Consider the following 14,697-nt stretch of genomic DNA (forward strand, 5'->3'; position numbering starts at 1 on the left):
AAGAGTACAGGTACCAAAACGAAATTCCCCACATATGAGGGGAATTAGCCAAAATAATCACAATTGTATTAAGGAAGTGAAATAATTGGTTATTTTTCCCCTCCATTTTTACAGATATTCATAATCAGAATTTTGTCTGTACTTGGAAACATTCTCCAAGACCTTGAGGACAAGAAATATAAGAAAGCGGCTTTGCAGATGACGCCGCCGAGGAAAACTGTACTATTAGCCATGGTCAACCCCACCGTGTTCTTCGACATTGCCATCGATGGCGAGCCCTTGGGCCGCGTCTCCTTTGAGCTGTTAGCAGACAAGGTCCCAAAGACAGCAGAAAATTTTCGTGCTCTGAGCACTGGAGAGAAAGGATTTGGTTATAAGGGTTCCTGCTTTCACAGAATTATTCCAGGGTTTATGTGTCAGAGTGGTGACTTCACACGCCATAATGGCACTAGTGGCAAGTCCATCTATGGGGAGAAATTTGAAGATGAGAACTTCATCCTAAAGCATACAGGTCCTGGCATCTTGTCCATGGCAAATGCTGGACCCAACACAAATGGCTCCCAGTTTTTCATCTGCACTGCCAAGACTGAGTGGTTGGATGGCATGCATGTGGTCTGTGGCAAAGTGAAAGAAGGCATGAATATTGTGGAGGTCATGGAGTGCTTTGGGTCCAGGAATGGCAAGACCAGCAAGAAGATCACCATTGCTGACTGTGGACAACTCAAATAAGTTTGACTTGTGTTTTATCTTAACCACCAGACCATTCCTTCTGTAGCTCAGGAGAGCACCCCTCCATCCCATTTGCTCGCAGTATCCTAGAATCTTTGTGCTCTCGCTGCAGTTCCCTTTGGGTTCCATGTTTTCCTTGTTCCCTCCCATGCCTAGCTGGATTGCAGAGTTAAGTTTATGATTATGAAATAAAAACTAAATAACAAAAATATATATATATATAAGAAAACTCTTTCTGAGTTAAAGATGAAATTAACTCATCATAGATCAGAGGATATAGGCAAATTACCTTAAAGAGAAAAAAAATGGTTCCTAGCCTGCAAGATTTAACTGGAACTCAATGGCAACCAAAAGAGCAATTAATCAGTAATTAATACTTTAAAAAATTAGATCAGTGAAACAAACATCAGCAGTGTCCACTACACTGTTCAGGAGAAAGAGTCTTTTAACCGTACACCCTTTAAACAATTTGGCCTCAATCGTAAGACTACCCATATTGTGGAGCAAGATGTACTAATGCCACGTTTAGATTATGCCATTAAATATTCCATTTATGCAACTATGAGAAGGAATTTGAACTCATTCTAGGTTCATACGATTATGGTTTTGTTCACCTACAAAACAAAAATGAGCTATCATGCTGAGATGGTGATTTCAGTTCATTTGACAATTCTACTTATTATAAATTAATACATTTGATTCTGATATACATCCAATCATATATAAATGTTATGAACAAATAAAATATATATGTCTAGTATATATAAATCAGATTAGATATAGACATAATCTGTCCTTTGACACTGTTTAATGTGAGTCTGTTTTTGGGAGACAGCTCCATTCCATTCCATCTGAACCCAAAAAGCTGAGGGTCAGATCCTGGGCTTGATAAACTCACCAGTGTAAAGATAACTTCCTACAAGGCTTTTTGAAATACAGCTGAACTAAAACATCACTGTTAACCAGGCATGTGCTCTTATTTGTTAAACTTGCACAATTACTATCATTTTAAAATTTTTCATTTATAAATTTGTGAAGTATTATAGCTTTCCTTCTCAGATAGTTTTGATAATCTTTAAAAATAGTATTCAAAGGTATTTAATTCACAAGTGATACAACCTGTTCTTCTTGAAATTATTGCTTAAGATTTGCATATGCTTAAGTGACAAATCATAACACTCAATAAATTATGAATGGAAAAATCTAGTATAACTGACTAGGATTTAGTGTTTATTACAAAAACACAGCCTACTGCTCCAAGTGCATTTTTCTCCTAATCTCCTAAGATAAAGAAAAAAAAATCTACTCTAGCTTCATCAAGAGATTATATGAATGCAATATATTTAATCTTTATCTAGTGACATCTGGAGCTAGAAATGATATTTCATTAACTCACAGCAGATGACTTAAACAAATACAGTATTACACTAAAACCACAGCAGTAACATGCTCATGACCCCCCTAAAAAGGATTAATAAGGAGATATGGAAAGATCTATAAGGTAAACTGGAAGAATAAATGTTAGTCAAAAAGTATTTCAAAACAACAAATGTATTTATTTGTCACTCAAATAAAGCAATATTATTCTTAAAAAACCTGTGAGAAATATCTGTTTCTTTTAGTGAACCTTAAAATTGTAACTAAATTTTAGGAAAGAATCTATATAAGCATATTGTCTTTATAGAGATTAAAATTTTAAGTGGATACTTAATATTTCACCTTTGAAGTAAAAATAAATAATTATTTCCAACAAATATATATATGTGTGTGCATATATATATATGACACAAAAGTAAATGGGTAGGCAAAGTAAAGTAATTGTATTTAAAAATATGAATTCCAGCCTGTCACAGTGGTTCATGGCTGTAATCGTTAACACTTTGGGAGGCCCAGGCAGGAGGATCACTTGAGCCCAGGAGTTTGATACCAGCATGGGCAATACAGTGAGACCTCATCTCTACAAAAAAATTACAAAATTAGCCAACTGTGGTGGTATACACCTATAGTCCCAGCTACGCAGGCGGCTGAGGTGGGAAGATCACTTGAGCCCAGTAGGCAGAGACTGCAGTGAACCGAAATTGCACTGTTGCACTCCAGCCTGGGTGACAGAGCAAGGCCCTGTCTCAAATAAAATAAAATATGAATTCTATTACTTACTCTCTAATTTGATTATATTCTGATAGAAATATTCAGTTGGGTTTATATTAGCAAATGTGAGACATGGTGAAAACTACTCTTGTCAAATACACATGGAAAGCATTTTTAATACTGTTTAATAATGTATTTCAGAAATAAAAATGTAATCTCCTAATAGAACGAGGCTATGTAATTCAAGAAGTCATCATCTAATAGAAATTCACTCCAAATTCTCTCTTTAGCTGTTTCCTTCATAAAATTGTAAATCAAAATTTGTAGAAATAATGAATGAACCTTGAGGACATTATGCTAAATGAAATAAGCCAGTCATTAAAAGACAAATACTGTGGGAGGCTGAGGCGGGCAGATCACGAGGTCAAGAGATCAAGACCACCTTGGCCAACATGGTAAAACCCCATCTCTACTAAAAATACAAAAATTAGCTGGGCATGGTGGCATGCACCTGTAGTCCCAGCTACTCGGGAGGCTGAGGCAGGAGAATCACTTGAACCTAGGAGGCAGAGGTTGCAGTGAGCCGAGATCATGCCACCGCATTCCAGCCTGGTGACAGAGCGAGACTCTGTCTCAAAAAATAAAATAAAATAAATACAAATACTGTATGATTCTACTTACCTGAGATAACTAGAGTAATCAAATTCATAAAGATAGAAAGCAGAAGGGGAGTTGCCAGGGGCTGTGGGGATTCTGGAGTTTGGTTGCACAACAATATGAATGCACTTAACACTACCGTACTGTATACTTAAAGTGGTTAAGATGGTAAATTTACATTATGTGCATTTTACCACAATTTTTAAAACTATATAAAAATTTATAAAAACAATATTTCATGGCTTTAGAGTCTTTTCTTGAATTCATTCATTAATTTTAATATATAATTATAAATGTACAGAGCACACATGAACAGCCTATAATTTGAATACATATGGGGAAAATAAAGAAAGTTAAGTTAATTAGGTTGAAATATATTACATCACTTCATATATGCCACAGATGCTTTGAAACACCATCTCTGGCTGTGAGTCGATAATTGTGGAAGCTAGGTGATGGGTATGCGGGAATTCATTATGCTATTCTCTTTACTTCTGTATGCTTGAAATGTTTCATAATAAGACATTTAAAAATAAAGATCTGCTGTGCAAATAAACAAAGTAAGAAATTCAGCAGGACAACAAAAATGATGGGAAGGTCCATGGTGGGCTTTGTACTCAGAGATGAAATACAGTAAAATATGGAGATTTTTAGAATCCATTTTAAAAATATGAATTTAATGTATTAGCATAATGGCAAAGGGTTTTAAGGAAAGTAATATGAAAGAGAAAAACTACTGAAAAGAAGAAATCATAAAAATCAGTTTAAATTTATACTCAGAATAAAATGAAATTTAAAATTTTTACTATATATAAATTAGCAAACAAGCCCTTTCAATAAGCGGTTCCTAAACTGTAATGGAGATAAAATATTTCTGGTATGTTGCCACGTATATTTCAAATTATAATCAAGTATGTTTAGAAGAGACAAGGGATTAACAGAGAGAAGAGGCTCTTTAATTCTTCTGAAAGACTAACACACAAAATGATCTAGTATTAATTGTATAAAATATAATCTCAAGAAAGTAGGATATTTTGTTTTCAATCTGAATGTTCTCTCTTCCTGTTTCTGCTATACAAAAGTGAGAGAAGGAAGCTGAAAACCTATAGGAAATTATTCTATCAATTACTTATGAAAGGTGGAATCACAGAACTGAAAACTGAGATCCTAAACTGAAACACAAAAATCAAACGAAACAAAATTTCTAGAAAGCAAGGTAGAGTTTCAATGTTGCACAAATCCCAAAAAGAATAATTATAAATGTGCGGTGGGTCACGCCTGTAATCCCAGCACTTTGGGAGGCACAGGCAGGCGGATCACCCGAGGTCAGGAGTTCAAGACTAGCCTGGCCAACATGGTGAAACCCCGTCTCTATTAAAAATATGAAAACTAGCTGGGCTTGGTGGTGGATGCCTGTAATCCCAGCTACTCGGGAGGCTGAGGCAGGAGAATTGCCTGAACCTAGGAGACAGAGGTTGCAGTGAGCCGACACAGTGCCACTGCACTCCAGCCTCGGCGAAAGAGTGAGACTCTATCTCAAAAAACAAAACAAAACAAAAGAAAACAAGAATAATTATAAATTAAGTTTAGAAAACATGAGTAAATTGTTGTGAGATAAAAGGAAGCATATATGTAACATACAAAAAAAGTAAAGAGAATAGTACCAAAATCAAACCCATAAACACATCATCCATATTCAACACATTTGAAGATTTTGCCACATTTGCTTCATCTATCCCTATTTATTTGGTTGTTTTTGTTTTATTTAGCTATACTCCTTGGTATCATTTTATACATGAGTCCATAATCAAATATCACTAATCATCTCAAAAAAAGTCCTTTTACAGTTGATTTGTTTGAGTCAGGGTCCAGATAAGTTCAAATATTACATTAGGGTATATCTCTTGAATTTCTTTTAATCTAGGGTAGTGCTACTCAAGTGTGATTTTTCCATTGGTGCCATTTTGAGAATTAATTGTTACCAGTCCAAAAACTGTTTACTGGTCCTCAACTCTTTGTTACGGGTCAACAAGATAAATACAGAAAAGGAAAGTGAGCACTTAGAAACGTTCATAGCAAGTTGACACTGTCAAGACATCCAAGTGCATGATGAGTGGACTCATCTCACTGAACCAGCTGGCAGTCGTCAGACTCACCGTGAGTCACACGTGACCTGAACTGCATACTCGTCATGCACCCTAGGACCACTTACTGGTTGCTGCCTGGATAGGATATTAAAAAACAAACAAACAACAAAAACAAAAAACCCAGTGTTTAATCCTAGAAATTTGAGACACAGTCCTTCTCCTCACTTCTTTATCCTAACATTGACTTTTTGAAGAAATAGGGTCAGGTGTCCTTTAGATTCATGGATTGTTGTGTTTGCTTCCCATAGTGTCAATTACCTTGGTTCTCCATCTCCTGATTTCCTATAACTGATTCTATTCAGATTCAACTTCGGGGACGCAAATACTTCATACAGGGTACTCTGTGATTCATGTTATAAAACTTCAGAAAGTGTATCATATCTGGTTCCCCCATTTTTAGTAATGCAAAGACTGATCACTAGGCTCAGGTAGTAATAGCTCAATCTCTCCTTTGTAAATTCCCCCTCAACTTTTCATCTAACTGTTTCATCCACCAATTATTGTTGCCTAATTCATTTCATTAGGGGCTTAAAATGATAATTTTTTAATTTTACCATACTTTCTTTTTTGAGACGGAGTCTCGTTCTGGGCGACAGAGCAGGCTGGAATGCAGTAGCACAATCTCGGCTCACTGCAACCTCCACCTCCCGGCTTCAAGTGATTCTCCTGTCTCAGTAGCTGGGATTACAGGTGCCCCCACCACAATGACCAGCTACTTTTTGTATTTTGAGTAGAGATGGGATTTCACCCTATTGGTCAGGCTGGTCTCAAACTCCTGACCTCAAGTGATCCGCCTGCCTTGGCCTCCCAAAGTGCTGCGATTACAGGCATGAGCCACCATTCCCAGCCTCTACCATCCTTTTTTATTAGATAAAATTGTGGGAGAAGGACTTCCCTCATCAAATCAGGCTATTTGGTTACCATGAAATAGGTCATGTAAGAAAAAGGTAATACTTATTTCTTTCCATTTGATTACCAATGTTCATACCAAGGAGTTGATGTCCTATAAACTTCCAATGATGTTCAATGGGTTGGATTGGAAGGCTATTCTGCTCTTTTTCTCTCTAACATTATGAATACATGGTTTTTTAAGATACATGTGTGTCAAACAATTACATCCATTGTTATTTATGGTACTCAAATTGTCTTATCTTTGACCAATGGAAGCCTCTTAATGTTAATTCTTAGGTCCTTTTAACAAGACCACACTAGCTAACTTGTCTTTGATTTCTTTGCATTCTGGTTAGTCAATAAGAAAACCCAGGCTCAGTTTGTACACTTCTTCCCTCAGACCTGGAGTTTGTACACTTCTTCCCTCAGACCTGGAGTCAGCCATTCCTGCAAGAAATTCTGCCTCCTTTTTGTGGGAAATGGTATTTATAGATCACAATCTGGGCACTTCAGTAGACAAAGCTAGAAGATATGTAGTTTGCATTCCTACTGATATTTCCAGTGCAGATTAATATTACGGTACTTTAATTTCTTTGATTTTCTACTAATCACTTTTATCTTACATTGTAAATCTTGGCTCCTGATGACCTTAACATAAATACATAAGTACTTATTTGCATTTTTGTAAAATAGGTATAAAACAATCACAAAAGCATAAGATATTGAGAGTACTATTAACAACCAGGTTATTTTTTAAAGCTTACAATTTCTTTATAGCACTATTTATCCTTCAATTAAATCCCATTAAGGATAGTCAAAATACTGTGTTCTTAGGTCACGTGAAATAATTTTTTTCTCGTTTTTTTAAACTTTTATTTTAGGTTCGGGGTACAAGAGCAGGTTTGTTGTATAGGTAAACTGCATGTTACAGGGGTCTGGTGTACACATTATTTTGCCACCAAAGTGATAAGCATAGTATCCGATAGGTAGTTTTACTTTTTTAAAAATACTTTTACTTTAGGTTCAGGGGTACCTGTGTAGGTTTTTTTATATAAGTAAATAGCATGTCACAGGGGTTTGGTACACAGATTATTTCATCACCCATGTTATAAGCACAGTACCCAATGAGTGGTTTCTGGATCCTCACCCTCCTCTCTCCCTCCACCTTCACATAGAACCCAGTGTCTGTTGTTGCCCTCTTTGTGTCCATATGTACTCAATGTTTAGCCCCTACTTATAAGTGAGAACATGTAGTATTTGGTTTTCTGTTCCTGTGTTACTTCACTTAGGATAATGCCCTCTAGTTCCATCCATGTTGCTGCAAAAGACATGATCTTTTTCTTTTTTTATGGCTACATAAGTATTCCATAGTGTATGTGTATCATGCTTTCTTTATCCAGTCTACTGTTGATGGGCATTTAGGATCCTATGTCTCTGTTATTGTGAAAAGTGCTGCCATGAACATATGCATTCATGTGTCTTTATGGCAGAACGATTTATATTCCTTTGGAATATATTTGGAATCCTGATATTGGGATTGCTGTGTCAAATGGTAATTCTGCTTTGAGTTCTTTGGAAAATTGCCAAACTGCTTTCCACAATGGCTGAACTAATTTACATTCCCACCAGCAGTGTATAAGTATTCCCTTTTCTCTTCAACCTCACCAGCATCTGTTATTTTTTGACTTTTTAATAATAGCCATTCTGACTGGTGGGAGATGGTATCTCATTGTGGTTTTGATTTACATTTCTCTAATGATTAGTGATGTTGAGTGTTTCCTCATATGCTTCTTGGCGATGTGCATGTCTTCTTCTTTTGAGAAGTGTCTGTTACTGTCCTTTGCCTACTTTTTAATGGGATTGGGTTTTTTGCTTGTTAATTTGTTTAAATTCCTTATAGACTCCGGATATTAGACCTTTGTCAGACGCATAGTTTGCAAACATTTTCTCCCATTCTGTAGATTGTCTGTTTACTCTGTTGATAGTTTCTTTTGCTGTACAGAAACTCTTGTTTAATTAGTTCCCATTTGTCAATTTTTGTTTTTGTTGCAATTGCTTTTGGCATCTTCATCATAAAATCTTTGCCCAGTTCTACGTCCAAAATAATATTTCCTAGGCTATCATCCAGAGTTTTTATAGTTTTTGCTTTTAAGTCTTTAATCGATCTTGAGTCGATTTTTTATATGGTGTAAGGGGTCCTGTTTCAATTCTCTGCATATGGCAGGCCAGTTATCCCACATCATTTATTGAATAGGGAGTCCTTTCCCTATTGCTTGTTTTTGTCAACTTTCTTGAAGATCAGATGGTTGTATATGTGTGGGCTTGTTTCTGGGTTCTCCATTCTGTTTCATTGGTCTTTGTGTCTGCTTTTGTACCAGTACCATGCTATTTTGGTTACTGTAGCCTCATAGTATAGTTAGAAGTTGGGTAATGGGATGCCTCCAGCTTTGTTCTTTTTGCTTAGTATTGCCTTAGCTATTTGGGCTCTTTTTGGTCCATATGAATTTTAAAACTGTTTTTTCTAATTCTCTGAAGAGTGTCATTGTAGATTGATAGGAAGATAGTAGACTGACAGGAATAGCATTGAATCTGTACATTGCTTTGGGCAGTATGGCCATTTTAACAATGTTATTTCTTCCTATCCATGAGCATGGAATATTTTTCCATTTGTTTGTGTAATTTCTGATTTATTTGAACAGTGTTTTCTAATTCTCATGGTAGAGCTCATTTACCTCCCTAGTTAGCTGTATTCCTAGGTATTTTACTCTTTTTTGTGGCTCCTGTGAATGGGACTGCATTCTTGATTTGGCTCTCAGCTTGGATATTGTTGGTGCATAGAAATGCTACTGATTTTTGGCCGGGTGCAGTGGCTCACACCTGTAATTCCAGCATTTTGGGAGGCCAAGGCGAGCAGATCACCTGTGGTCACGAGTTCAAGACCAGGGTAGCCAACATGGTGAAACCCCGTCTCTACTGAAAATACAAAAATTAGCTGGGCATGATGGCAGGTGCCTGTAATCCCAGCTATGCAGGAGGCTGAGGCAGGAGAATCACTTGAATCTGGGAGGACGGGGTTGCAGTGAGCCGAGATTGTGCCACTGCACTCCAGCCTGGGCGACAGAGACTCCATCTCAAAAACAAACAAAAAAAAGAAATGCTACTGATTTTTGTACATTGATTTTGTATCCTGAAACTTTGGTGAAGTTGTTTATTAGATCTAGGAGCTTTTGGGCAGAGACCATAGGGTTTTCTTGGTATAGAATCATATTATCTACAAACAGCAATAGTTCAACTTCCTCTCTTCCTATCTGGATGCTTTTTCTTTCTTTTTCTTACCTGATTGCTCTGGCCAGGACTTCCAGTACTATGTTCAATAGGAGTGATGAGAGAGGCCATCCTTCCCTTGTTCTGGTTTTTAAGGGGAAGCTTTCAGCTTGTGCCTATTTAGTATGATGTTGGCTGTGGGTTTGTCGTAGATGGCTCTCATTATTTTGAAGTATGTTCCTTCAGTGCCTAGTTTGTTGAGGGTTTTTAATATGAAGAAATGTTGAATTGTATCAAAAGGTCTTCTGCATCTATTGAGATAATCATGTGGTTTTGGGTTTTTTAGTTTGTTTGTGTGTCAAATCACATTTATTGATTTGCATATGCTGAACCAACCTTGCATCCTAGGGATAAAACCTACCTAATCATGGCAGATTAGCTTTTTGATGTGCTGCTGGATGTGGTTTGCCAGTATTTTGTTGAGGATTTTTACATCAATGTTCATCAAGGATATTGGCCTGGAAGTTTTATTTTTTTGTTGTTCTCTTCTCCTCAAGTTTTTGGAATAATTTCAAGAGGAATAGTACCAGTTCTTCTTTACACATCTAGAATTCAGCTGTGAATCCATCTGGTCCTGGGCTTTTACTGGTTGGTAAACTTTTTATTACTGATTCAATTTCAGAACTCATTATTGATCTGTTCAATTTCTTCCTGGTTCAGTCTTGGGAAGTCGTATGTTTCCAGGAATTTATCCATTTCTTGCAGGGTTTCTAGCTTGTGTGCAGAGGTGTTTGTAGTAGTGTCTGCGGGATTTTTTTTTTTTGTATTTCTGTGTGGTCAATGGTAATGTCCCCTTTGTCATTTCTGACTCTGTTTATTTGGATCTTCTCTCTTTTTTCTTTATTAGTCTAGCTAGCAGTCTACCTATCTTATTAATTCCTTCAAAAAACCAATTCTTAGATTTGCTGATCTTTTGTATGGCTTTTTTTGCATCTCAATTTCCTTCAGTTCAGCTCTGATTTTGGTTATTTCTATCTTCTGCTAGCTTTGGGGTTGGTTTTCTCTTGTTTCTCTAGTTCCTCTAGTTGGGATGTTAGGTTGTTTATTTGAGATCTTTCTAACTTTTTGATGTGGGCATTTAGGGCTGTAAACTTCCCTCTTATCACTGCTTTAGCTGTGTCCCAGATATTCTGGTATGTTATATCTTTGTTCTCAATAGTTTCAAAGAATGTCTTGATTTCTGCCTTAATTTCATTATTTACCCAGTCATTCAGGAGCAGGTTAATTTCCATTAATTGTACGTTTTTTAGTGATATTCTTGGCATTGATTTCTATTTTTATTATGCTGTAGTCTAAGAGTGTGGTTGGTATGATTTTGTGGGTTTCTGCTTTTTTTTTTTTTGGCTGAGGATTTTTTTATGTCTGAGTGTGTGGTGAATTTCAGAGTATATGCCATATGCAGAAGAATGTATAGTCTGTTGTTTCTGGGTACAGCGTTCTGTAGATGTCTTTTGGTCTGCTTTGTCAAGTGTTGAGTTCCGGTCCCGAATATTTGGTAGTTTTCTGCCTCAACAATCTAATACTGTCAATGGGGTGTTAAAGTCTCCTGCTATTATTGTGTGGTTATCTAAGTCTCTTTGTAGGTCTCTAAGAACTTGCTTTATGAATCTGGGTGCTCCTGTGTGGGTACTTACATATTTTGGATATTTAGGTCCTCTTGTTGAACTGTGCCCTTTACCATTATGTAATATCCTTCTTTGTCATTTTTTATCTTTGTTGGTTTAAAGTCAGTTTTGTCTGAAATTAGAATAGCAACCCCTGCTTTTTTTCTGTTTTCCATTTTCTCGGTAGATTTTTCTTCATCCCTTTACTTTGAGCCTATGGATGTCACTGCATGTGAGATGGGTCTCTTGAAGACAGCACACAGTTGGGTCTTGCTTCTTTACCCAACTTGCCACTCTGTGCCTTTTAATTGGGGCATTTAGCCTGTCTACATTCACGGTTCATATTGATATATGTGGATTTGATCAATGTTATCGTGTTGTTAGCTGGTTATTATGCAGACTTGTTTGTGTGGTTGCTTTATAGTGTCACTGGTCTATGTACTTAAGTGTGTTTTTATAGTGGCCAGTAACAGTCTTTCCTTTCCATATTTAGCCCTTCCTCAGCACCTCTTGTAATGCAGGTTTGGTGGTAATGAATTCCCTTAGCATTTGCTTGTCTGGAAAGGATCTTATTTCTCCTTCACTTATGAAACTTAGTTTGGCTGAATAAGAAATTCTTGATTATAAATTCTTTTCTTCAAAAATGCTGAATATAGGCCCTCAAACTCCTCTGGCTTGTAGGGTTTCTGCTGAAAGGTCTGCTGTTAACCTGATGGGGTTCCCTTTTTAGGTGATCTGCCCCCTCTCTCTAGCTGCCTTTAAAATATTTTCTTTCATTTCAACCTTGGGGAATCTGATTACTATGTGTTGGGGATGGTGTTCTTGTGTAGTATTTTGCAGGGGTTCTCTGCATTTCCTGAAATACAGCGTTGGTCTCTCCAGCAAGGTTGGAGAAATTTGCATGGACGATATCCTGAAATACGTTTTCCAAGTTGTTTGCTTTCTCTCCCTCTCTTTCAGGGATACCAATGAGTCACAGGGGTGATCTCTTTACATAACTCTATATTTTTCAGAGGTTTTGTACATTCTTCTTTATTTTTGTTTTGTTTTGTTTATCTAATTGAGTTATTTTGAAGAATCAGTCTTCGAGCTCTTAGATTCTTTCCTCAGCTTGGTCAATTCTGCTGTTAATACTTACAATTGTATTCTGAAATCCTTGAGGTGAGTTCTTTAGCTCTATCAGATCAGTTTGGTTCTTTCTTAAAAATGGCCATTTCTTCTATCATCTCCTGTATTATTTTATTGTGTTCCTAAGAATCCTTAAATTGGGTTTCAATTTCCTTCTGAATCTCAATGATCTTCATTCCTATCCGTATTCTGAATTATATTTCTGTCATTTAAGCCTAGTTAAGAACCATTGCTGGGGAACTAGTGCAGTTGTTTGGAGGTAAGAAGACAACTCTGGCTTTTTGAGTTGCCATAGTTCTTACACTAGTTCTTTCTCACCTGTGTGGCCTGATGTTCCTTCAATCTGGAAGATTTTAGGGGGCCAAGGCTCACCTCAGCCCTCCTGAGCTGTGTGCTCTAATTCTGAGGGGTTGGGTATTGGGCCCTCAGCTTTGTTCTCTGGCCCCACAAGGTTATGAACCTGCTGCACTGGAGGAGCCAAGGTGTTCCCAGACCACTGGCCACAACACTCCAATGGGTGATGCCAACCAAAGTCCTTCGTTGGGCAGTGGCAGTGGGATCCATGTTCATTTGCACATACTAGTAGCAACAGCAGTGTGGCAGGGTGCATACTTGTTAGATGTGGCAGGGGACTGGAGGGTGCAGGGCTGATGGCCTCCATGTGAATGTTCACAATGGTGGCACAGGGTGAGGGGGTAGGGCCACTGGCATCCGTGTGTGTGTGTGCACCAGCACTGGTGTCAGAGGGATGCTGGCAGACACAAGACTGGCAGCCTTCATGTGCACATTCACTTCTTATTACTTTTTATAGGTTAAGATATATTGAATGCTTCCTGTATATCAGGTACTCTGCTAAGTACTTTCATATTTGTTTTCTCATTATCCTTATAATCATGTACATGGTAACTGTTATTTTTTTTTTTTTTTTGAGACGGAGTCTCGCTCTGTCGCCCAGGCTGGAGTGCAGTGGCGCGATCTCGGCTCACTGCAAGCTCCGCCTCCCGGGTTCACGCCATTCTCCTGCCTCAGCCTCCCGAGTAGCTGGGACTACAGGCGCCCGCTACCACGCCCGGCTAATTTTTTGTATTTTTAGTAGAGACGGGGTTTCACCGTGTTAGCCAGGATGGTCTCAATCTCCTGACCTCGTGATCCGCCCGCCTCGGCCTCCCAAAGTGCTGGGATTACAGGCGTGAGCCACCGCGCCCGGCCATGGTAACTGTTATTATTCACATTTGCTAGATGTAAAAACTAAGGATGTGAAAGAAAAAATAACTTGCATGAGGATACAAGTCATATCTAGGATTTAACCCAGTTCTAAACAGTTCCAAAGGCCAAGGTCTTAACCACTATGATATTCTGTCTACAAATTTTACTTTCAGTTGCAAACTTAACCTACCTTCAGCATATGATTGCCATTTGCTATTGATGCATAGTCCTTTTGATGTGCTTCTTTGAAAAGCAACCACTAGAGGCCATGGGCCCTGGAGTCTAGAGCATGGCCTGGCAATTAATGACAACTAGGCATAGCCAGGCACAGTAGCTCACACCTGTAATCCCAGCACTTTGGGAAGCCAAGGTGGGAGGATCGCTTGAGGCCAGGAGTTCGAGACCAGCCTGGGCAACATAGTGTGACCCCATCTCTACAAAAAAAATTTAAAAATAGCCAGGTGTGGTGGTACATACCTGTAGTCCCAACTACTCGGGGAGGCTGAGACAGGAAGATCCCTTCAGCCCAGGAAGTCAAGGCTGCAGTGAGCCATGATCACTCCACTGCACTACACTCCAGCACCTAAGCACTGACCTTAGCACCATTAACAATTTAGTAACTGCACCATCATATCACAAACAAAGAAACTGAGAACTAAACTGGTAAAGTGGGTCTTGTGAAGACTTTAAAAACATAAGTAGATGTAAACATTTTAAAGGTAAATTAGTGGAAGAAGAATAAAAGTTAAGCAAAAATTAAGTAGTGAAGTAAATTAAACTAAATTGATTTAGTAAAATAAATTTAAAGTGAATAATTAAATTTAAGTAAAAATCAAATATTTAGCAATCGCAGCAGAATCGCAACTAGTTATCTAGATCTGCATCAAAATCTCCATTTATGAAAACAACTTCTGTAATTACAC

General features: G+C 37.8%; 2 protein-coding genes across 4 annotated transcripts in view; one reads left to right on the forward strand and one right to left on the reverse strand.

Annotated features, from left to right (window-relative positions):
• The window catches only part of ATG10 (autophagy related 10), a 287,839-nt gene that overhangs the window by 248,455 nt on the left and 24,687 nt on the right, over positions 1-14,697 (reverse strand). The window lies entirely within an intron of this gene.
• Positions 212-910, forward strand: LOC100968508 (peptidyl-prolyl cis-trans isomerase A-like). Its single transcript, XM_034959852.3, has one exon. The coding sequence runs from the start codon at positions 232-234 to the stop codon at positions 727-729; it is 498 nt and encodes a 165-aa protein (XP_034815743.1). The 5' UTR covers positions 212-231; the 3' UTR covers positions 730-910.

The sequence above is a fragment of the Pan paniscus genome, chromosome 4, assembly GCF_029289425.2.
Source record: "Pan paniscus chromosome 4, NHGRI_mPanPan1-v2.0_pri, whole genome shotgun sequence".
Lineage (NCBI taxonomy): Eukaryota > Metazoa > Chordata > Mammalia > Primates > Hominidae > Pan > Pan paniscus.

Coding starts and splice junctions, on each gene's coding strand:
- LOC100968508 (XM_034959852.3), top strand. CDS start 232: ATGGTCAACCCCACCGTGTTCTTCGACATTGCCATCGATGGCGAGCCC.